The 25517-nt window shown below is 45.0% G+C and overlaps 1 protein-coding gene across 3 annotated transcripts in view; it reads left to right on the forward strand.

Moving 5' to 3' along the window:
- The window catches only part of AKAP12 (A-kinase anchoring protein 12), a 390541-nt gene extending 365581 nt beyond the window's left edge, over positions 1 to 24960 (forward strand). For 2 of the 3 annotated variants that reach the window (XM_086927572.1, XM_086927573.1), the window contains 2 exons: positions 3307 to 9810; positions 23818 to 24960. In XM_086927572.1, coding sequence (XP_086783698.1) covers positions 3307 to 9803 — 6497 coding nt within the window. In that variant the 3' untranslated portion in view covers positions 9804 to 9810; positions 23818 to 24960. The remainder of the gene's footprint in view (positions 1 to 3306; positions 9811 to 23817) is intronic. The other variant, XM_086927574.1, reaches the window with a different exon arrangement.
- Positions 24961 to 25517: the final 557 nt, after the last annotated feature.

The raw sequence follows: 25517 nt of genomic DNA on the forward strand, positions 1-25517 counted from the left end.
ACCACCACGAAGGGAGGGTTGAGGTGCCACTGCCTCAGGCGGTGTTGTGGGATTGTGATCGTCTATTATATAGGTCCTGTACCAGGCTTTCCAGAGAGCCTGGCGGGTTTTATTTTGTGTTTTTGTGCTGCTGTAACAAGGGCAGTAAATAGTCCGTTGCTTAACCCCTTCGATGCTCATAACGAAACGTTTACATCATGAGCGTTGGTTGCCTGTGCTCATGACGGAACCGTTCCGTCATGAGTCCATAAGCCCAATAGAACGTTCAGCGTGGCACAAATTTCTGCGCTGTGCTGAAGAGGTTAACCAGCTTGTTTCATAAGGGAGGCTGATGTCCGAAAAGGCGTGGGGTGCAGGCCCTGAATCCCGCAATGGCGGTGCTTGGGTTTAGCATTGATGGAATCTAATCCCTATAGGAGGAGCAACACAGGGGCCAGGTGGTGTAAGAGACCCGTACACTGGAGTGCCACCCGAGTGGGCGCTTGGTGCACTTAGAAAAAACAGAAGTAAAATTGGCCTTGTATCTTTTCAGTTGGTGAAATATAAACAAATAGTCAACACTCTGATGACTCAGCTGGGTCCGGGATGACCCGCTCGCAACGGGTTACCTGGAATTTCTGACTGGGTACACTTCGAACCTGTATTTTAGAGCAATACATCTAGAACTTTTGAGGTTAAGTGCAAAATAGGTGTCTTGTTTTTTTTTTTTTTTTTTTTTTTTACTAGAGGATATCCTTGTCATTTAAAAAAAAATTGAACGATGGGGCTTTTAATATACTTGACTCGTGGGGTCACGTGGAGAGAATTTTCTATATGGCCATGTTACAAATGGCAGTCTTGTGCATCAAGTTTTGGTACACAGCAGACCACCACTCCAAAATGGCTGCCACCGTTAAATGTGCTTTGCCTGGCATATGCTAAATAAATAGACTTTCAATTGACAGGTTAGTTGTAGGCAACTCACAACAGTAATATAGTTGGTAGTTCTGTGTGAAGGGGTCTGCTGGATCCCTGAATGGTAGTTGACTTTTTCATTCGGACTTATTTTTGTATTTATATTATGCGAGAACTTCGCAATCCTTTAGACGTTGAAGCTAATGATATTCCTTCCGAATGAATCCCACGTAATTGCTCGTAGGTAATCGTCACTGATCGTCACCTGTGGTTCACCTTTTATCTTGCTTAGGAAAATAGCAGAACCGTGTTGGTGTTTCAGGGACACGCTAGTTTTGCATGGGTGACTAAGTGATGAACGAGTAGCTTGAAGCTACGTTGACTTGCTGCCACCTGCTGCCCTTTAAGGGAAATGCAGTCACAGGAGATCGTGTGCAGCGTTAATCCTCTCATTTATCGTGTCGCTTTGCTGAACAGTTGGTCTCACCAGCACCGCGTGTTGTCACAACTTGAATGTATGTATGGTACTTCTGAAAGCAGTAAAGCTGTCAGTTTTATACGCAGTGAACATGTAAATTTATATTTCCCAAATTTAGTTGGTCTTATCACGAATTTCTACGAGTGGTCTGCGCTACTCGCACTCCCGCCTATGACGTCTGGATAACAAGCATTTGCAATGCAATAGATCTCGCCTTTGCCAGAGTTTAAGCTATTCTCCTCGCAAATGACAATGCCTTTTGTCTGTTTCGATAATTTAACACTAAACTAAAAAGCATTGTCATTTACCTTGCCAATAGCTCAAACTCTTGTACATGCAAGACCTAGGCTGGCTGCTTGGAAAGTGAAGGTGCGCATGGCATGCTGAATGTTGCAGGAAAGCATGTTTTGCCTCAAGTAGGCGAAACTCATTAAAGAAAATAATGCTTACAAACTAACTATGACCTACCATACCATGCAGGGCACAGTCCTAAAAAAAAAGTTTTTTTGGGGGGGCTGATTAGTTTATCAGTATGCAAGCAACTTCGCGGCGCACATCACAACACATGGCTTCACAGGAATTTATATAATAGAAAGTGGCATCACAAGCCGCAGCTTTACAGGAAGTGGCATCACAAGAAGGGACATCGAATCTAAAGCCCTCACATATGTTTAGCAGGTCTATCATGTGTACTATGAGCTCATTGCGGGGATAATAGCACACTGAGCTATGGAAGATATGAGACTTCTATACCTCGCAATCCTTGAGTTTTTTTGTAACCTATCCTGTACGTTTATTTTCAAACTTATATAATTTATTGTATATGTAATATGCACATGTTGGTATAAAGCGCTCTGACACCCTGCATTGGAAGGAGTTTAGTTATACAAGAAAAAATACTGGTACTTAAATTATTTCAACGCCTCTTCAAGCATCAACATGCAGGTGCTGCTGAAAGTGTCCCGGTGTTTGGAAATTACACCAAGACTAGTTCAGCATATTATTCAGTGGGACCCAAATTCTTGACAGGGTGGACTACGTTCACCATGTGAAAAAAGTGGGTGGGCGTCATCCGCCCACGTAAACCTCTGACTCGTGCCCTGATACCATGTAACAGAAGTAAAAGGGCCAGTCCTCATGGGAGGTTACAAATGAAGAACCAGGCGGGACTAACACCTATTAATCAGAAGCCGACATTCAAGAAGAACCATGACACAAGCCAATTACGAATGTGGGCGGGGCTTCAAGTCCGTACTCAAATACAGCGTACCTCGCAGCGCATGCGCTGCCCAGGCTCGACCTAAAAACTCCCTGTTCTTGTATGTTTTGAACAGCTCTAGGTATTCTGTCATAGATACAAGCATTTTACGACCAGAGGTAGTACTGGTAGCTGTTTTCTAACGAGAGGTACCTCTTATCAGCCTATTTTATTTACAAAAATCTAACCTAGACCTACTAAAAATGTTAGTCACATTTGTAAAATGACCCTCCCCCTGTTCTCCAGGACTATATTTTCAGTTGGTCAAAAATAAAAGCTGCCTTTCATGGGAGTTATGCGCTCTGACTGCAGGCCCGGAACAATTTCTTGTTTTAGTGAATGACCCTGAGGCTATAAAGAATAGGTGCACAATAATAGATCTGTCACATATCCCTATCTCACTTCCCTCTTTCACCCCCCCAGGTAGTTATCCAATTTGAGATTTCAGCAGAGGGCTTTTCCCAGCAACTTGGTAGTCCCTTGCGTCTTCAATGAATCTGTTCATTTGCATTTGACAATAGATAAACGCATGAAGTGGTCAACTCTGAAGTGCACAAGTGTGTTTCCGTGTCTTGGCTGCCTGTAATTGCAGTTTAATTTGATATTAATATTATTGGATGCAATCTGTATTGTCTTATTTGTCAAATAAGTAATTCTTTTATTTTTTGCTTTGCAGTTGGACAACGAGAAGCTGCAGCTGTATCTCAAAAAGAAGAACCAGCTGAAAGCCTGGAGACTATGCCTCAAGAAGAACCTGCCGTTGTGGGAATTGAACAAAAAGATAGCCAGGAGGAGATTGAAGAGGTTCCAGTCGCGGAAGAAAAGATTGAGCAAGTGGAACAAACCAGTGACTCGCAATCCAACGAAGTTGGGTTCAAGAAGGTTTTTAAATTTGTTGGCTTCAAATTCACTGTAAAGAAGGACAAAACCGAGAAAACCGAACCTGTGCAACTCCTCAATGTAAAGAAAGAAGACATCGAAGCAAATGGCACAGACAAGCAAGAAGCAAATCCTGAGATCCCAGAAGTAAAGCCTGAAACAGTGGAACAAAGCAAACCGGAGTCACTAGAAATAGAAAATCATAACGGAAATGTCAACTCTGTAGAAGAGACTGTGACAGAAACTTTAGCAGGGAAAGATTCAGTGGATAGCGCTCCTGAAAAGACTGAAGAAAGTGATGGCCAGGTTGAAAGCAGAGGTGCAGTAGAAGAGGAAAAAGAGCCCAAAATATCACCAGAATCTCCAGTAAATCCATTGGTGCAAGAAACCTCTTCGCCTTTTAGAAAGTTCTTCACTCAGAGCTGGGCTGGGTTGAGAAAAAGAACCAGTTTCAAAAAGCCTAAAGAGGATGAACAGCAAGCTGTGGAAAAAAATGCAACAGAACAGGATAAAGATGAAATCCCAGGCGAAGCCAGTGAGAAACTGAAACCATGTGAAGATCAAGAGCCTGTGACTGAGGAAACTGCAGAGCCGGCATCGGGTATTTCCACAGACCAAAAACCTGAAATTTTGCTAGTAGAACATGCAGAAGCCATCAGCGCACCAGTAGCGGATATTTCCAAAGACGTGAAGTCACAAGAGGCTACTGTCTCAATTGTTGAAAAAGTGGAAAAATCCCTTGAAGAAAAGCCTCCAGGAGAACGCCAGGTGCCCTTGGCTGACATTGCTGAAGTGTATGTAGAAGACAATTTGGAACATGAAGCCATTACACCAACTAGTGAGGAAATCAAAGAAGAGGCAGGTAAAGCAGATGTAGTTGTTGTAGGCAGTGTTAAGGATGGTATGGCTGAAGTCACAGTTTTGACTGTTGCATCAAGTTCTGAGCAGCCCAGCGATGTAACAGTACAAGCAGTTAAACCCACTGACGAACCAACAGTCTCAAAAGAAGCACTAGATGCTGCAGGTGATGTTCAGGAAAGCAAAGTTGAGCCATGCCCTCTAGATGCATCTGCCCAACCCCCTGAGGGCATCACCAACGAGGCAGAGCTCTTGTCATCGCAAGAGAAGGCAAAGTTGCAGGGTAGTCCTTTAAGGAAACTTTTTGCAGGCAGTAGTTTGAAGAAACTATCTGGAAAAAAACATAAACCAAAAAAAGAGGCAGAGTCTAAACCGGAAGAGAGAGAATCCAAGCCAGAAGCGACAGCTGAGCAGTTGCAATCTTCATCTGAAATACCCGAAGCTCCAGAAGCAGAGAAGGAAGATAGCATCCCCTCTTCCCCTGAGGAACCAGTTGATGCTACTTCAGTGGAAAAGCCCACAACTGAGGCAATGCAAACTTCTGAAGGCGAAGGGGAGGGAGCCACTTCCGATAGCGAAAGAAAGAAAGATGGGATTACACCTTGGGCTTCGTTCAAAAAGCTAGTCACACCCAAAAAACGTGTCAAGAAACTGTCTGAAAGCGACAAAGAAGATGAACCTGAAAAGGCAGCAAAAAGTGCCACCATGTCCTCGACTGACAGTGCAAACTCTGAAAATCAAGAAGAATCTAAAGCACAGGAATCTAAAGCACAGGAATCTAAAGCACAGGAGGAAGAACCGAAGCTGGAAAAAAGCGCAGAAGAGGCTAAACGAAAAGTTGATAGTTCTGTCTCATGGGAAGCTTTGATCTGTGTGGGTTCCTCTAAGAAACGTGGAAGAAAAACTTCAGATTCAGACGAGGAAGAAACCCCAAAACCACTTGAAGAGAACCAAAAAACTGAGGAACAGGAGGCAATCGTTAAAAGCACAGACACTGAAACCGAGGCTCCACTGGCCTCTTCTCAAGAAAGCGATCAAGCACAGGAGAGTCCGTCTCCTGAGCAAGCGGGAAGCCCTTCGGAAGGGGAAGGAGTATCAACTTGGACTTCTTTCAAACGACTTGTAACTCCACGAAGAAAGTCCAAGACTAGAATGGAAGAGAAAGCTGAGGAGTCTGCCACAGTTTTAAATACCGAACATCCAACTTCTGAAGTTGAGCCCGGCAAAGAGGAATCTTGGGTTTCATTTAAAAAACTGATTCCAGGCCGCAAGAAGAAAAAGTCTGATGGCAAACAAGAACATGCACTTGTCGAAGAAGGACAAGAGACTGTTGAGGATGAAGATGATGTTCCAGCTGTGGTTCCTCTTTCAGAGTATGAAGCTGCTGAACAGGAAAAACTCGAGGCTCAGCAGGTGATGGAAACCGAGACAGTAAGGAAAGACCTTGTACCACTGGCGAGTTGTGCAGAAGATGATCTTGAACAGGCTCAAGAACCCAGTGAAGGACTTGTTCATGCAGTGACTGTGACTGTAGTGGAAGGAGAGAGAGCAGTCACTACTATGGAAGAAAGATCCCCATCGTGGATAAGTGCAAGGGTCACAGAATCCATTCAAAAGGAAGATGCCAGCCAAGAGGTGCAGCAAACCGAGCAAGTGTTTGAAACCGATGTAGTCGTAGAACAAGCAGTTGTTGTCAAAAGCCTGGAGTTTGTGCACTCGGAGGCCACCGATCATACAACTGCCAACGAGATGGAGCTAACTTCAGAAGCAGTTACAGCCCTCGAAGAGGCCATTGAAGTGTCCTGTGCAGAGGAGACCACAGAAATGGTGTCTGCGGTTTCACAGTTGGGTGAATCCTGTGGGACCTCAGAAGAATCCACGCCTGTCGCTGAGGTAGAAAACGGCGGGATAGATTTAGAAGAGCTGAAGAAACAAACCCAGGAAGTTCTTGAAGAAGTTGCAGAGAAGGTGAGGCTATCGGAGGCAGCAAAGGGAATTACAACCACCACAGTAATAGAGGTGACGTTCTCTTCCAGTAAGGCAAATGATGTTGAAAAAGACATGGGGGAGGTCATAGTCGCAAAACAAGAACTTTTACCTAACAAAGCCTTATTGAGCAAAACTGAACCAGAAGGGCGAGAGGTTCAGCAAGTCGAGCATATTGAGGGTGTTCAGGAAGTTGAAGAAGCTATTATCAAGGAAGTTTCAGAGGTGAGCGTTGAATCATGTTTTGTAGGAAAGGAGCCCGTTCAAGTGGTTGAAAGTTATGTTGTTGACCATGAAGATTCAAGGGAATGTGAAGGGTACATAGAGGAACGTGGTGGAGAAAGTGTGGAAGGTACAGAGAGAGAAGAAAGTGATGAAACTGTATTAGAATCGTCTGTTCCTGTAAATGATGTGGTAGAGCCAGAAGTAAAGATTGAGGAGGTTATCATCGTACAGCAGCAATACCATAATTTTGCTCTGCCGCAAGACAAGCTTTCAGATCAGTACGAGGCCACTACTAGAACAAGTGGCTGCTGTGTTCCAGTAGCTGTCGACTCAGAACATGTTGATGTGGTGCATGAAGAAATAGTGCCAGATGTCGAAAAAGTGACAGAATCGTTGAATGGTTTAGAGTCCACATTTAACAGCACCACCAAAGAAGTTACTGTGATTGCACAAGAAATCGTACATGTTCTAAGTGAAAACAGTGAAATGCCAGAGGAAGCGCAGGTCCAACCAATCCAGGCAGATGCTGAAAAAGTATTTGTACATGTTCTAAGTGAAAACAGTGAAATGCCAGAGGAAGCGCAGGTCCAACCTATCCAGGCAGATGCTGAAAAAGTAACTGACGTACACCAGGAACTGTTTGTTGAAAAGACTGTGGTAGAGAAAGATCAGCTTGAATCTGGAAAAACAGAGTTTGGTGATGACCAATGTGCTCATTTGAATCCGGTGCAAGAAGAGGTTTTGGATGTGCAGGAGGAAGTTATTGCAAATATACCTGAGGTTGAAGCTTCTGAAGCTCTAACGGTCTCTGTCCCTATAACTGCTGCTGCTGTAGAAGAGCAAGTTGTAGCAGAAACTGTGACCTTAATGGACACTGCTGGTGAAAGCCAGGAACCCGTGGATTTAACGGTGGCAGAACATTTTGCAGAAGTTTGTCCTGATGCTCCAGCAATGGAGTTGGAAAGCGAAGAGCATATCATTAAGTCTGCAGCCCAGACGGCAGCCGCAATAATGGATGCAGCATTCGAGGCAGCTAAAGGTAGCATAGATGGCATATTCGATGCTTTGCCCCAAGTTGAGGCCGAAGCTATGCCACAGCATGTAGAAAAAGAGGATGTTTCTCAAGAACTGAGTGAAATAGAGATAGAAGTCAAGCAGGATGAGTATATTGCATCAGTGACTGAGTCTGAGGTCTTCACTGCTGGGCAAGATATCACCCAGTCTGTTGTCAAAGAAGAGGAACGATTTGAAGAGGAAACAGTACATCGCTTTACTTCAATGGTGGACCCAGGAGCTGATAGTGAGTGCCATGTGGAAGAAACTGATCTGCAGTCTGATGCAAAACCTGCAGAAGAGTTGACCAAACTGACTGTTGATGAAAAACGAGAGGAGATTGGACATTTCAATGTGGAAGAAATTATTGGCACAGAAGTACACGTATTGGAAGTTGCTGGTGATCAGACAGAGGTTGAGATTGAAGTTTCCAAAGAAACAAGTCATGATTGCGCTGTCCAGGAGGTGACGGAACAAGTTGAAGCTGGTCTGGAGAAGCAAGAATCTGTACCTCAGTCTTTAGAACCAGAGAGTTTACAGATTTTACCATCTGCAGAGACATTGAATGAACGAAGTACAATAACAGTAACTCTGCATAGTGAGGAAGTTGACCTGAGCACTGAACCACAGAGTTCTGATTCATTGAAGGAGGCCACAGAGAACACGGTCGACCAAGAAGTAAAACTAGTTGAAGAGGCAGAGGTACATGAAACTGAGGTACAATGCTCGTTGCTTGCACCCAAGGAAAGCCCACAGGAACTTAATCGTCTGCCTACAGACATTGAGGATGGTGAAGTTGGCTGCACAATCAGTATAGAGTCTCACAGCTCAACCATTGTGGAAAAGATCATTCAGACAGCGGTTGAACGAGTAGAGGAGGAAGTCTCTCATGAACCAGCCCCTGAAGGGCTGCATGCAGCTGAAAGCAACCAAAGACCCGAAGATCTATCTGGGATAGAAGCGGCAGCCAAAGAAGAGATTCTTCGACCTGAAACTATGCAAGCTTCTGAATCCAGCCACACGGTGCTCATTGAATCGCACAGCTCGACAACAATTGTAGAAACCATTGTTCTGACAACAGTTACAGAAGTGGAAAAGGTGGAAGAGAAGGCGTACGAAGCAACATCTGAGGTGCTGGGTGAGGTTGAAACTAATGGAGGCCCTGAGAGTGCACAGGTTTCCGAAGTACAAGAAGTCTCCGAACCGCCTGCCATGGAACCAAGTCCTGCCCAAACAACATTGCAAGATGAAGTCGGGCACACAGCAAGCACAGACTGTCAGAGCTCTTCCACTGTGGAGGAGGTTGTTCTGACTCATGTGGGTGGAGTGGAGAACGTAGCTGAGGAATTGGTACTTGATGCAGTGCCTGAGAGTGTCTCTGAAGTCGAAGCCTTGCAAGAAATTGAAGGAACTGTTGCTGTTCCTTCTGATGTTTTGCTTCCATTGAAAACTGACTCGAGCCCTGAAGATGCTTCTGCAGTGCACGTAACAGCAGAAACTGAAGAGCAGGTGCCGTGTCAACTAGAAATCTGTCATGCCGCAACAAAACTAAGCGTTTGTGATTTGCCAGACAAGCAAGAACCTGATCAGCCGCCAATAGACTCGCAGAAAACCGAACAGCAAAGTTTGTTAGAGCAAACTGCAATAGAAACTGTCCCAGAGAGGGAAGCCCCTACGAGACAAGATGACCTGCTTTCTGAAGCGGAAGTGACCATTGTTTGTTCTCCAGCAGTACTAGAAACCCCTACAGCTGTCCTGACGGAGCATGAATGCTTTGATTCCTTTAAAGAGCAGGCGAGCCAGCCAGTATCAGCCCATGCCAAAGATGATGTTCCAGTGATGGAACCAGATGATGCGAAGGAAGATGTTGCGTTACAGGGAGTTGACAAGCCGCATGCACCTGTGGAAAGTGAGAGCCCTGAACCTCAAGCCTCTGTGACAGCCACAAGTGCAACAGAAGCTTTGTCAAACGAGTGCCATGAAGCACCAAGACAATTGAAAGAAACAGAGACTGAGCAGACCATTGAGGTGCAAGAGGAACAGGTGGTTCACAGTGTGCAGGAAGTGGTACCAAGCCAGACGGAAGATGGTTTGCAGAGCAAGGCACCAGAAGCAGCACACAGGCCAGAAGATACACAACAAGAACATTCTCACACGTCTGAAGAATCCTGAGGCGAACGTGAGTAACCAATATTCATAATCTGCTGAGGTTTGATTTTTAATATGTATATTTCCATTCTTAATACTTGTGTTTTCTTGAACACTAATGGTGCAGCTCAGGAATTCAGCATAGAATGTACCATATAGTTTTCACCCCATGGAAGCATCCTAGTTTTTATTTATTTTAATTTCATTGTCCACATGAGCGCACAATCCTTAGTGTCTCGGTCTATGGGTCGGTTGTAATGCAGCAGATCAGACACCACAAACTTGATAAGTTTAATGTAAGATATAAAACCCCACACCGCAGTTCTGCCAGATACAGCTAGCAACTGACCTGCCAACAACATTCAAACCACAGAACTCCCTACATGACATCTTGGAATGTTCTTGTGTCAGAATATGGTGCCCCGCTTCAGCTTAGCCGAAGCTGCCTGAGCACATTATAAAACAAGTGGGTTAAGGTTACAAACACCCACAAGGACTACAGATGAAACCAATAATACACTTAAACATAAATAACAACCAGGCGCTCATGGCGGCCGGGAGACGTCAGAACTCGGCCCACTGATTAATTCTCCCGCACAGGGGAATTAACCGCGCATAGGCGGGAATTACCAGTACATGGGCTGAGGGGCAACGTTATGATGGCTCCAGGCCGTCATGAGCACACGCCTACCGAAAAAGGTTAATCACAAGCTTATTCCCCCAAATAGCCAGGAGGTTTCCTCACTCTTGCTTCTTACGGACTTATGAAGCTTCCGTTGACCCATCTCCTCTTCCCAGCACATTTGGTGTCTCCGCACACCGGTCTCCTCCCAAATCACTAGTGGAGTCACTGTCCATCAAGCATAAAGAACACGGCCCAGATGTACCTTCCACATCACCCAAGCATTTCTCCACCTCGTCTCTTGTATAGGGCTGCTCTCCAGATATTCCAAGTTTAACCATTGTCCAATTTGACCCAATTGCCACACCATTTCGACCTTTTAGGAGCCATAAAACTTGATTAAACCGGATGCTCTGCCTCCAGGCTTTATCTTGACCCAATCTCCCACAACACTGAAGCATTTCTCCAAACTCCCACTTGAGCACCACTTTTCCTTGCCACTCATCACCTCAAGCGAGTTTTTCCCTGTAGTGGTGACGACAGCGGTGCAATACGCCCAAACCATGTTCTTAACCACAAGGACAAACCAGACCTACATGCCAACTGCATAGTCCCTTATACAAACCTGTTGACCCTCTCTACTGAACCATTTACTTGGGGAATATACAGTGAATAACATGCATGCCTCACCCCAAGGATGTCCCAAAAAAGTTCATTTCATGTGACGTCAGCTGTGTATCGTTATCTGTGAGAAGAACGGAGGGTATATGCCCTTCTAAACACCTCTCTAAAAAGCTCAATGGTAGAAGTGGTGGTGATGCATTTCATGAATGCTACCTTCAACCACTTGGATTTAGCATCCACCAAAAAAGCCACAAGCCTATCATGTTCTGAAAGAAAGTGAAAAGGCCCAATAAAGTCCAATCAAACCATCTCCCATACCTCCTTCACTTCAGACAGATGCTGTTCCTCATGCAACTTTCCTACTCCACTCTCATGGGGCATTCTGAATCTTTGCAAATGCCACACTTCTCAATCCGTTCTTTCACCTGATTATCCACGAGAGGCCGACACAATCTTTCTCTCACTCTTGGTGGTTAATAGTTGGCCCAAGTGACCTCATGTGCCACGTTGATTAGGAAAGGCCTGGGCTCACTGGGTGGCATACATTATCCTCCACAAGCAATCACCAAGAATAGACTAGCTAGTTAACCCCCTTGAATAATGGTTTCATGCCGTCAGGCAGCATACTGTTATCTTAACCGCCCCTTTAACTAACTTCAGCATACACTTAAGTGTTAATCTTGCTCCATGGCTCTCATCCAGTCACCTTTGGAAATGGAACTACCCGATCTTTCTGTGGCCTCCTCCAGACTGGCCACAACTTCTCAGCAGCAAAATGTTTTTTTTTTTTTTTTTTTTTTAGTTGTCTCCACTGGAGTCCACTATTGGGTTATCTCTATTAATTTTATCCTCGAATAGCTGCTGGATTATCGTTCTTGTTTCTGCCCTCGCAGCCATCTGTATCTTCCTAGTGACCGGCCTAACCAGAACGGCATTTTTCTTTAGTCTCATCGCATGTATATAGTTGTTAGCTTCCCCCAACCTGTTCTCAAACTTTCTCATGACGAGCCGTATGTATTCCAACCCATTTGCATCAATTGCCACTTGATTATTGGCCCTAGAATTGACCGGGATGTCAAGTTTGTATTGAAGTAATCCACTCCGAATAGGGGGACCGTCCAGGGCGACATAGATTTTTCCAGTTGTCTGCCGACCAGCAAATCTGACCTGTGCATTCATGAACCCCACAGCCCCAATGTCTGCCAATTGATATCCCTTAACAATGACATCCGAGGGCGCCAGCTGCTCTCCTGGCCACGTGGCATCAAACCACTTTCTTGGGACTATTGTATAGAGAGGGTCCACGTCGACCATCAGATGCCCCATCATCCAATTGACCTCAAAGACTGCTTTAGGACGTGTTATCCTCTCCAGATCAGTGCTTACCACAACACTCATCCTGTAACCTGATTCCTCTTTCTCAACCATGGCAACTTTCTTCTCAACGTACACATGTGCCCCAAATTTCCTTTATTACCACATTTACAGCAATCCATGCCCAACGCAAAACGATCAGGTTCCATGTCTGAAGACCCCAACATGATGCTGATGTAATACAACACTGTTCTTGCTAGTGTCTCCACCTGCGGACTGAGGTTTGACCCTGACCGCATTCACTTGGTCAACTTCATCCACCAGGCCTGTTGTGTCAGTAACTTTGTTATCTAAGTTGGAATTTCTCCTCTCCGGCATACATTTTTCGGATTCCTCACCAACCTTTGTGATGGCTATTGGATCCTTCAGTGTAGGAGTTCAAGCTGCCCACAATCTCTTGAATCTTTTTGCTGTGGCGCTGGACTATCAACTGGTCCCTTATTACCTGCGTCATCTGACCAAATTAATACTTTGCAGACAGCTGTCTTAACCTGGCCACAAAATCAAACGCAACACCACCTCTTTATAGACCTCCTCCATCACCTCATCTGGAGGGTGTTGTAGCGTTACGCACTGGGCCCAAAACGTTCTATCTGTATTTCAATGTTATTCTTTTAACTTCTGGCTACCATCATACTCTGTTGGTCCTCCAATGGATATTGTTTGTGCGGAAAGAGACTGGATATTTGGAGGGTGAGCATATTACCAAACTAGGACCAGGAATAGAATTGCTACACTCAGATGGTTTTGATTCTAAGTTTGGGTATGTTAGTGCACAGACTTTCAAAATACAAATCAAAAGGTTTACCCACAAGTAAATGCGTCAATCAGCAGAGTTTAGTTTAAATATCAGTTTTAGTATTTCATTCAAGGGTAAAGAGCATTTAAATAAATGGTATGTAATCCTAAATTAAACTAAATAGTTTTAATGAAGCAATATCAAACTCTTCCAAGATCCAAGGATGAAGGGAAACACTGCTGAGTGGAGGGAGATTTTGGATGAAAAGGATGTCCGTTGACCCTTCTACAAATCCTTGGGAAAGTTCAGATCGTTCCAAATGTCCAGTTCGTTATAGACAAACTGTCTCAGTCCGTCGCTGTAACATTAAAGTCACAGCAGCTCGTATTCAAGCCGGCAGTAGATTGCAGTATTACGTCAGTTTGGTTTGTCCTTGGATGTCCAAGCTGTCTGTCTTAATGCTGCAAAATGGGTCAGCCTAGTTCAGTCTCAAAATCTGTGTAATTCTACTCCATGAGGTCGGGAGTGACATCTCTTGACATAATCTTGAATGTCCGTCCACTCTGTCCCATTGGCTGTCTTCGGTAGAATGAGGATGATGTAGAAGGTAAAAAGTGTACAATCCGGAAGGATTTAGTAATTCAAGCTCCAAAGCTTCCATAAACCATTCATTGTAAGGCAACCTCAGTACTTGCCAGGCCTAACCTAATTTCTTGTTTTTAACGCTCATTTTTACTTTATCTTCCTGGCATGTGCTTCACTTATTTAAAAAATCCTTTGTTGTACTGTGCCTGATCCTGTTGTGTACTTTGCTGTTTGCACACTGCCTACGTGGACCCACCTGGTCCGCGCTTCCCTCGGCCGCCTTCCGCTCGCTCTCCGGTCCACCGCGGGGTTTCTCCCGTTTGAGTTAAGCGAGTGAGTTTACTGCAGCCCTTCCTGCTTCCGGTTGTGTTGGAAGTGCAGGGTTGACAGGCGAGTCGCCCAGCGTCTCCTGGATTGATGTAGGATGACTTAGCACTTAGCTGGTAGGCCGTCCACGCGCAGCCGTCTCCAGGACCCCTCCCCCGCCTCTTGTGCCCCAGCCTCCCCTCCTAGGCGCACTTACTCATTGCTGCCCCGAGCGGGCCAGCCTGGGAATGCCTCAGATACATGCCACAGAACCATACTCTTCTCTAATCTTTCAATGCCTTTATGGGTCGGGTTCCCTTGGATCAACATGATCCTCAGAATGTCCCTGAAAATATCAGGCTAGCAGCAGATGCACGCTTGTATATAGACAGTCCTGCGGCCCATAGCACATAGGTTTCTTAGCAAACGTTGGGTCCCTGCCTAAACCCTTCTGAACCATGGGATCTAATTAACCCTGAATCCCTGGATTTAGCTTTTCTCGAAGAGACCTGGCTCTAACCATCCTCACTACCAGCCATTACTTTAGCTCTTCCTGAAAATTATTGTATTTTAAGACTGGCACGGGGCATAAAGTGGGCAGAGGCATTGCCATTGTGTAAAAAGAAGCGTTGAGTTTCTATCATTTTAGACCGCATTCATGCCCCCGGATTGCTGGATGGGTGCTCTTTTTTGCCCTCCTCCGGGCCCTCTTAAAGAACTTCACTATAAAACTAATAGAAAAAATGGTTCCTCCATACTATCTCTTCCAAGGAATTCTTGGTGCTGGGGGACTTCAATGTTCACAGTAAAGACAGCTCAAATATCGACTCTGCCCACTTCCTTGCTGATATGGCTTCCCTAGGATTCATAAAGATTAATGAGGGGCATACCCTGGATATTATCTTTTCCAATTCACCCTGCATATTTGCACAATCCCCCTGCCCAGGTCGGATCACTGGCACCCAGCCTATCTGTACCCCTACTAATCCCATCCGCAATCCCAAAAGACAATGGCACAAGATTACCCAAGACTCTTTTGTGGTAAATGTTAATAAGGCTGTGTTGTTGGTGCTGCTGGACTTGTCCGTAGCTTTTGATACTGTCTTGCCTCAAGTTGCTTCAAAGACTAAATGAGAATGGAATCCATGGACTGGCGTTAAAATGGCTGCCAATCTTTCTGGACCAACCCACTCAAATTGCTAACCTGGGTCCTTTCTGCTCGCTCATCATGAAGCTCACGAAGCGGGTACCACAGGGCTCCTGTCTTAGCCCTAACCTGTTTAACATGTATGTTGCTCCTGTGAAGATCATGCGTTCACTCCCTTCCCTTATGCAGAGGACACACAACAGCTTAGACCAAACCGCCCTTTGATGGTATGCGGGCAATCTCTAGCTGGATGACTGAGAATTTCCTCCAGCTAAATGCCGACAAAACTGAAATCTTCTGATTTGGTGGCACTCAAACCTTATGGACCCCGGGCTGGCGGCCCACAGAATTTGGCTTGGCCCCTACCCCGAAAATAATGGTAAAAATCCCGGGCGTCCGTTTGGACCACGCTCTTACTAAGAGACCAGGTAATGGCTCCTACAGGTGGCTGCTTCCACACATTGAGCCTCCTCGGTACAGTGTTCCATTTTCTTCCTCTGTCTGTTTGGAGGACCCTGACCCAAGCTCTGGTAATCAATTGTCTCGACTATTGTAATGTCCTTCTTGCAACCGCAAAGGAATCCTTGCTGAATAGATTTCAGGTGATTTAAGAATGCAGCTGCTCTTTTGGCACTTAATATGCCCCACAGAATGTTCTCCCTGCCATTGCTGAGAAACCTTCACTGGCTGCCTATCCGCCAAAGAATCATATTCAAAATTTGCTGCCTAGTCCACAAAACTCTCAACGGTATTGGACCTGATTATCTTGCAGAAAGAATCGAACGTTACCAGCCTGGCAGGTATCTCCTCTCAAGGAAAAAGCCCTTCTTGTGATCCCTTGCTACAGGAAACTTGGTGCCAGGTGCAGAGATTTCTCTTGCCTCGCCCCATGGTACACTAACATGTAAAAAAAATTCACTTCTATTTTGTAAATATAAAATTTATTGTACGCTCATTCTAGCACTCTGCATGCTTTTACGATGCAGTCTTATTTATATTCTCCATCCATCAAGCTTCTCGGACAGGTGGCAGGTAGTTAAACACTTACCCGGCACCCTTTCCCAAAGATTCCAACAATAGTGCTTTTTTTCCTGATAGCTGGAAATCGGGAGCCTTCCAATGCTGATAAATGGTTCTCAAAACAATCCACCTAGTCTTCCCACTCTATGGGAGGCTCGCCTGGCATCATAAAAAAAATAGTAGGGGGTGTAACAATTGCAGTGGTTACATCAATTCTCGTGTTGGCCGTGTTTTAGAATGTCAATCCACTAGATGGCAGCAGAGCATAAACATCAAAGAAACAGCACAAAAAGCAACAGTACAAAAAGTAACTAGATGCTGAAAAAAATTGGCCAATCGCCTAGTATTACCTAAAAGATTGTTGGCCAATCGTATTCATTAGCATTGTAAGATAGCAGTTTTCTAGCACGAAACAGGACGCTAATGAAGCTGTGGCTGAGTAAAGTACGTTAAGAAAATTAGCGAATGATTGTAAATTTGATCATTTACAGGAACAACTCGTTAGAGATCAGTTCCAGCTATACAGAAAAGGCTATGGATAAATGGAGATGCTGAGCTAAAGGATATTTTAGCTAGAGTAAGAAAGGTGTAGTTAGTGTTAGAGCATTAAAAAGTGAATGCAAGGAGTTTTCTGAGGAGTTTGTTACAAAAAGGTAGTGCCAGGTCCTATAATACATTCAAAAAAGAGGGTGTAAAAAGTCAAGAGTTCCAAGAAAGTGAATTTTAAGTGCTATCGCTGTGAGCAGCTCACATCTTGCATCCAGTACATTTTGACCTGCACGCAAACAAGTGTGCAGCATGTGGCATTTTGCTCAAGTTTGTAAGAAAAAGGGTAGTCCGGTTAAGTGTGTACGAGTTGTTAATTTTGAATGTTACTGATAATATAGGGGGGGAGGGAAAAAACCCTTATGTTTGATTCTAGGTTTGGAGGTACGAAAATATATAGATAACGTTTGTAAAGTGGTTAAAAGAGAAATTGTTGCATACCCAGCAGGATTTTCTGGAGAAAAAAAATATATTATTGGGTATAGACCTTTAGTTTTTCAGTTTCAAGAATTCTGTGGAGCGCTATATATGTCTTATACAGGGTACTCTGTTTTGGGTAGCTAAGAGCTACATATCATTTTAAATCCTAACAATCCTGATCCGGTTATGAGTGAGGGTGACCATCGGTGCAGAAGTAGTGAAGCATTTCCCAGATGTGCGTTCCGGTGCTATAGGGAAGCCCAAAAATTTTGATCATAGCATTATTTTTTTATTTATTTTTTTAAAGATGCACGACCCAAAATATGCCATTTAGCAAAATCACAAATGTGGAAAAAAAATGTTGTCTTTATTTTTTGTAAATCCTAGTTTTTCCACATATTAATTTGTGACCGAGCTCAAATAGTTAAAGGGGGCACACTTTTAAAAGATGTGAGTAACATACTAGATCTCTAAACTGTTTAGAGCACAAACCAGATGCGCTAGGTGTTCATTAGAAGATAATCGGGTTAATTGTGTGAATTTCTGATACTTAACAGATGGATTCAAACATAGCCCCCCTCTTGGCCTCTTTCACAAAGGGTCTTATATCAGTGTGAAGGTGTTTTGAAAATGTCCTATAGCTAGGGTATGCTTACTGTATTTCTGAAGCGGCTGCAGTACTGAAATATTTGGGTAACTCCTCTCAAACGTATTTTGCCTGGACTCATTAAATATTTGGGGTCTCTATTTTCTTGCGTCCATCCCCAAATTGTACCCTGATCTTACCTCGTCATGTTAGATTTTATCTTCTTTTGATTTTGCCTTTTGGAGCGCCACTCCTTCCTTTTGAAAATCAATTCTGCACCATGTTGCATATAATAGCTTTCTAGGAAATAATAGTCCTAGTGTTTTTAGCTAAAATTCAGTTTGGGGGGTTCTAGAAAACTTTTTAGGTCTGATTTTAATCAGATGATTTATTTGTCAACATCCTCTTATTTATGCTATGTAATGTCCCTTCTGGATAACAATTACTCTAGACTCAGACTTAATCAGCCCGCACGCCTTCTCCTCCGCTGACTACATCCTCCTAGGGGACCTAAACTTCCACCTGGAGAACAACAAGGGCAGCAACACCACCACCCTGCTGGACAACCTCGCCAAGCTCGGACTCGAGCAACTGGTTAACACCCCCACCCACTACGCCGGCCACACGCTTGACCCAATCTTCTCCTCCAGCAAATACATATTTCAGTCACTCCACCGGACTTCACTGTACTGCCACAGCTGCGTCCACTTCAGCTTCAGAAGAACCACGACCCACCACCACCTGCAGCAGGTTCCTCGCAGGAGCTGGAGCAAGATCACCGCCGACCAGCTCACCACCTCACTCAGCCAGAACCCTCCCGCCAGCTCAACGGACCCCCAACGAAGCAGCCAGCAACCTCACACAGTGGATCACCATCTGCGCAGACGACCTCGCACCACTAAGACTCCTCCCAGCAGACCCGGCAACAAGAAAGCCTCCTGGTTCACCGACTAACTTAAGAACTCCAAGAAGAACTGCCGCACCCAAGAGAGCCTGGCGCAACGACCAGACCACAGACAACATGACTGCCCTCAAGCATGCCACCCGCAAACACCACCAACTGATCAGCACCACCAAGAAGACAGCATTCAAAGAACTGGACAACAACGCCCACAACAGCAAGGAACTCTACAGCATCGTCAAAGAGCTCTCCAACCCCAGTGCCGGAAACAACGACATCACTCCCTTGCAAGACCTCTGCAACTCACTCGCCTCGTTCTTTCACAGCAAGATCGCCGACATACACAACAGCTTTGGCGCACAGACCACGCACCCAACCTCCGAAACAACGCCCCCCACCACTACCCCCCTCGTGCCTTGACACCGGTCAGCAGCAAGATCGCCGACATACACAACAGCTTCGGCGCACAGACCACGCACCCAACCTCCGAAACAACGCCCCCCACCACCACCCTCCGCGCCTGGACCCCGGTGAGCACCGAAGACACCACCCGCACGATGAACACCATCCACTCCGGATCACCAACCGACCCCTGCCCCACCACGTCTTCAACAAGGCCGACTCCATCATCGCACCCCAACTCCGGGACATCAACACCTCCTTCAACACCGCCACCTTCCTGGAGAGCTGGAAGCACGCCAAGCTCGGCGCCCTCCTAAAGAAACCAACAGCGGACTCCACCGACCTCAAGAAGTACCGCCCCATATCGCTTCTCCCTTTTCCTGCCAAAGTCCTCGAGGACCGTCAACAGCTTGCCGCCTTCCTCAAGACAAACTGATCCCTCGACCACTCGCAGTCCGGTTTCCGAGCCAACCACAGCACCGAGACCGCCCTCATCGCAGCCACTGACGACATCCGATCCCTGCTCGACAACTGGGAAACAGCGGCCCTCATCCTCCTGGACCTCTCTGCAGCGTTCTACACTTTCTGCCACCACACCCTAGTGCAGCGCCTCAAACATCTGAATCCAAGACAAGGCACTGGAGAGGATCATCTCGTTCCTCGCTGGAAGAACCCAGAGAGTCCGCCTCCCCCGTTCAGATCCGAGGCCACCCAAGTAATCTGCGGCGTACCACAAGGATCATCACTCAGCCCCACCCTCTTCAACGTCTACATGAGCCCCCCACGCAGCCATCTCACGCCAAAACATCATCTCCTACGCTGACCACACCCAGCTGATCCTATCCCTCACCAACGACCCCGCCACCGCCAGAACCAGCCTACACGAAGGGATGAAAGAAGTCGCCGAGTGGATGAAGAACAGCCGCCTGAAACTGAACTCAGACAAGACTGAAGTCCTCATCCTGGGATCATCGCCTGGGACGACTCCTGGTGGCCCCCCCCTGCCCTGGGCACCACTCCCAAGCCAATGGACCACGCACGTAACCTGGGCTTCATCCTGGACTCCTCCCTCTCGATGACCAGACAAGTCAACACCGTCTCATCGTGCTTCAACACCCTGCGCATGCTCCGAAAGATCTTCCGGTGGATCTCCACCAAAACCAGGAAGACTGCCACCCAGGCACTAGTCACCAGCCGACTGGACTACGGAAACACCCTCTACACCGGAACCACAGCCAAACTTCAGAAAAGACTCCCAACGCATGCAGAACGCCTACGCACGACTCATCCTGGACATCCCCTGACAGTCACATCTCCGGACACCTGATAGGCCTGCACTGGCTCCCTGTCAGCAAGAGGATCAGATTCAGACGCCTCACCCACGCACACAAGGCTCTCCACGACCTGGGCCCCAGGTACCTCAACAACCGCCTGACCTTCTACACTCCCACCAGCCAGCTACGATCGACCAGCCTTGCCCTCGCTGCCAGCTACGATGGACCAGCCTTGCCCTCACTGCCGTTTCACGCATCTGCAGAGCCACCACCGGAGGAAGATCCTTCTCCTACCTGGCGGCCAAGACATTGAACTCCTTCCCTATCCACCTCCGGCTAACTCAGAACCATCTTTCCTTTAGGAAGCAACTCAAGACCTGGCTTTTCGAGCAGTAGCGGACCCCTCTTCCCCCAGCGCCTTGAGACCCCTCCGGGTGAGTAGCGCGCTATACAAATGTTAGGATTGATTTAGACACTCTCTTCTCAGAGCTGTTTCCTGGGCATGAAAGGATTGTGCTGGGCGATGTGCTGTGGTCAGGTTAGGATAGTGCTGCAGTATTTGCAACACACTTCGTATTGTTAGGAATGAATGAATGAACATCCATTAACCCTTTGCGTGCGCCGTCCGTCCGACATCACAGTGGGCATGTGCAGAGGACAGCCGGGAGCTGTCCGAACCACCATAAATCACCCGCACAGCAGCGGAATTCGCGCCGCGGTGAACGGGTTAATAAAACACGAGCGGCTGATTCCGAGGGGAGTGTCCAGGCGCTAAGCCAAACAAGCAATGAAAATGCAATAGGTATCGCCTTTGATTAAGTTAAAGCCATTTGCTTTGCTAATGGTATTGTATAGCAAAGCAAATGCCTTTAGTATTTAAGGAACAGTTCCTTCTCTCAATACTTTTATAGCTATGAACTGTGCTTCGGCAGTTTTTGAGAGGGAAGGGACTGGCGAGAAAGCTAATTTACAAAATAGGTTGTCTGGGAGCTACCCTTTCTATCAGGAAAAGGATTGGGTCAACAATAGCAAAAATTCAGAGTTCCTTCTCCTGGATTCACTATTTATCAAATCTTTAATTAGTCAAGGGGTCTTCCCTAGAGGAGCAAGGGGGTTTGTAGTGTTACAGTAGTTACCAAATTTACACTTCAATGAAAATGGTGCCCACAAGTATCAGCAAAAACATGAAACAATAGTGTTGTTGTATAAAAATATTGATCAATTATTTATTTAAAAAACATAATGCAAACAATTTATGGGACATAGGAACGAAATGTCCCAGTAATTTTTAACAAAAACCATTGTATAATTGACAGTATGATGTTTTAATAATAATTGTTTTAAAATGATGAATGTTTTTTGCGTTTGTAAAAACCTAGAATAAATTTGTAATTTTGTAAATGTTGTGACTTATTATAAATTGTTTGCATTATGTTTTTTAAATAAATAATTGATCAATATTTTTATACAACAACACTATTGTTTCATGTTTTTGCTGATACTTGTGGGCACCATTTTCATTGAAGTGTAAATTTGGTAACTACTGTAACACTACAAACCCCCTTGCTCCTCTAGGGAAGACCCCTTGACTAATTAAAGATTTGATAAATAGTGAATCCAGGAGAAGGAACTCTGAATTTTTGAGAAAGCTAATTTAGCTTGGCACAAATGCACTTTATTTGCTGGCAAGATCTTGGAAGTTTAAAATCCCTCTTCCTTTTGTCATTGTCATGTGACCTTCGGCAGACCCTGCGTTCTCCATTCAGTGCCTCTCACCTCAGCCATGTCCCTGCTCGCCGCTTCCTGAACACAACAGGGTACCAGCATGTAAGGCATGCCCTGACTGCACGTGCTGTCCGTGCTACGGTGTTGGGCGCTAGACTCTGGTGACATTGTGAGTGCTGCGGTACAATGCCAATAGCTCAAACTCTCAAAATTGCGAGACCTATTGCATTGCAAACGCTTGTTTGTTTTTCCTCGAGGTTTAGTCAGTGTTTTCCCTTGGGTAAATCAACACTCCAGAAGATTTTATCAATCTCCTTCACTTACCCTTTTAAAGATTTCCAGCATGGCATGCTACAGCCAGAATGCTACATTTGCTGTATTCTGTCCTCCAGGAATTCTCTGTATTCCCTAATGGCCACAAAGTCTGCTGCCCAGGTCTGTTTCTATTCTTTCCCCCTCCCCATGCCTTGCATCATAGTAAAGTCTTCCTTCTGTTTAGTAGCCATACTTTTCCTTTGTCGCCTACTATGACTTAATCTTTGGGTAAATCCTTGAATGTCAGTCTGTTATTGCCTGCTGATGTCATCTCACCACAGGTGTTCGAGCCAGGGTAGTGCGCTGTGACTATGTCCTTGATGACCTATCTCCTTGCCATAATGTTTTATTTGCATCATCCACTAGGATCTCTTTCACACCTATGTTCAGTGCTGGGTTGTATCCACTATGTTGGGCCGCCAAGCCACTTACTCTCTTAGGGAAGGAAATTGCTTTCAAATGCTATGCTTTTTATGAACCCTTGCTTGAGGACTCCCCGCCCCCCCGTTGTAGGTTTCACCTTTCCTCTAGGAAACTAGTCACATGGTTGATCAGCAGATTAATGTCTGGTTTATTAAACAACTGGGGAGCTGTTTAGATTTTTCTCCGGCTGCTAGCCATCGCCTTCTTTGGATAAATGTGGTCATCGGATGGATGCTTGGTTTTGTGTAGAAATGTGTAGTCACCACAACTGATTTCGCACCAGATCAATGAGGCTAAAGTTGAGGCATTCAGTTGTAAAGAAATCCACTAGTTGTGGTTTGCTTTTTATTAAAAAAAAAAAAAAAGCTTGGGGGGTATTTGGGTATAGGGATGAATACATTTTTATTTTTTAAACGTACCTGTTTTTGCCTCTGCTGCACGCTTCGTCCATCTTTGTCTTCCCAGCTGCTCGCTTCACCCTACACCAGAAGGTAGTGATTGGTCTGAGCTGCCTGTTTGGCCGCTCAGGCAGTGCTAGGCAGGTTCTCCACCGGCTGTGCAATACAATGGGGAACATGCCAACTGCTCATGACTGTTTGGCTGGCCCCAGATAGCCGGTCAAAGTGTCATGCGCATGTAGGGAGAGTGCAAACCACTCATGTTCTCTGAGGCAAGCCAGGACCTCCCTGAGTCGCAAAGGAAAATCAAATGTTAACTACTTGTTGTTATCCTTTCTATTTTTTTATTTCCCACTGCTCAGGGAGCAGTGGGACCATGCTCCTCCGCCTTAGCGGAAGAGTGAACCGCCACTGATCGTATTTAACCTGGATAATTAATAAATAGGGAGGTTGTGTTAAAACTGTAGGGGAGGAGCTTTGGGATGAACCAGCATTACCTTTTGACAAGTTTGCCACACGTTGCATGTACTCTCTCCGTGAGCTGGTGTTAAACTAAGTATTTTTTTTGTTTAGTTTTTTTTTTACCAAGAGCAAAATAAACCTATTCCTTTTTTTTTTTTCTCATTTCCAGATCTACGAAATGTGTTGTGTTCCGAAGAAATCACACATCTGTGTAAGCTATAGCAGATCTGATCTGCTGACGTGATCTAAAGACCAATGCTTCTGAACTGTGAGGGCAGCCATTGCTGTCGGGGATCACTCCCTGAACTTGACTGACAATCCTGAGGCGTCTTCAGGAGCTTTCGCACTACACGCTCATTGAACTCCCGGAAGTTAACAGTTTCTCTATTTTTCGAGGCTTATTTTTTGTTCTTATGCGATGAAAATGAAAAGAGAAATGCCATCTCAGCGTTCCAGAATATGACTTTCCACCGTTAACTTGGACGGTACTATCAACGCTTAGTTTACCGATGTTCCAGACTCTCCCGGTTAACATACTTCCAGAACCGGAGTATAATTCCTTGTGTATTTATGTGTATATCTTAAATCGAATTCTGTTTTTAATGTATATTTTTTCTCTGACTATAAATATATATATATAAATAGATATAAATGGATACAAAATATGATGCTGCATTTGCGCTAAACCAGATATGAAATGAGTGCACGTGACCATGATGTATAAGCTTTGCTGGCCACAAACTATAGCTGGACTCCATTCATCAAAGCTTGGCTGGCTCCCACCTAGAAATTCATAATGTGGTGGTTTACTTTGCTAGCTTCCACAAAGGGACATTTCGTTCTCTTCAATTACCATTTAAAATTATTAGGCAAGCTTCCTACTTGACGTACATGCTCACCAACCTATAATTGAACTGACATTGTTGTGTATTTTGATTTTAACATCCGGGCAGGGGTAAGATGGAACACCTTTGCAGGCCGTTTTGAGGCTGCCTCGGATTCTTAACATGGTCGTGCACCGAACAGACCGGTGCATTTTGGTGGCAGGAGGATGCGTTATGGATTATTCTTGAAAACCAAAGGGTTATGAGCCTTAATGATCTTTTTGCATTTTTAAAGTTTAAAATTCTTCTATTGTGGGCCCTGCAGCAGGTAAAATGCAAGTTATAAAATGCTGGATTGCAATTCCAATGGCAGTTACATGTTTGGACCCACTGGTTTGTGTAAGTGTTTCTCATTCTGCTCATTTATATTTAGTAAACAAAAACTGTGATTTCTGACCGGTATGCTTTAAATAAAGTCATTGCTTTTATTGACGTTTCAGTGGTATTTTTTTTTTTCCCCTCAAGATTGGTAAGTTGTCCTCCCCATGTTTGTAGGATTGGATGGGTGGATTGTAGTTAAACTCAGTGCGTAACTGGCCTTGGGTACATGAAGCAACTACGAAGAATCAAAACAGGCCACAGAATATACTTCTCAAAATTCTATAATTTGCCACATTGTACACGCTAGGTCGGACCAATTACTTTTGAAATACATTTATTAAATGAGACCACAAGCTCTGATAAAAGTCCAACAATTTGAGAAATAAATGCTCAAAAGCTTTAAACCATGTAATCAAATATTTGTATTAAGAAATTCCAAACATTTGGTATCCGAATTGCAATCATTCTTAGATAACATTCAATGTTTGCAGTGACTGTCAAATATGAAGTGACTTTCAGTGAAAAGTGCTCAGTGAATGAAGAAATATACAGTGCAATTTATGTACAGGTATATACAAATATCTTCGTTGGGCAGATAACCATTTTAAACCAAGGATTCCTAGAGTTCCCATCCGGATCCTGATGTTTCTGGGCCTATGATGTT

This window comes from Lissotriton vulgaris, chromosome 6 (genome assembly GCF_964263255.1).
Source record: "Lissotriton vulgaris chromosome 6, aLisVul1.2, whole genome shotgun sequence".
Classification (NCBI taxonomy): Eukaryota; Metazoa; Chordata; class Amphibia; order Caudata; family Salamandridae; genus Lissotriton; species Lissotriton vulgaris.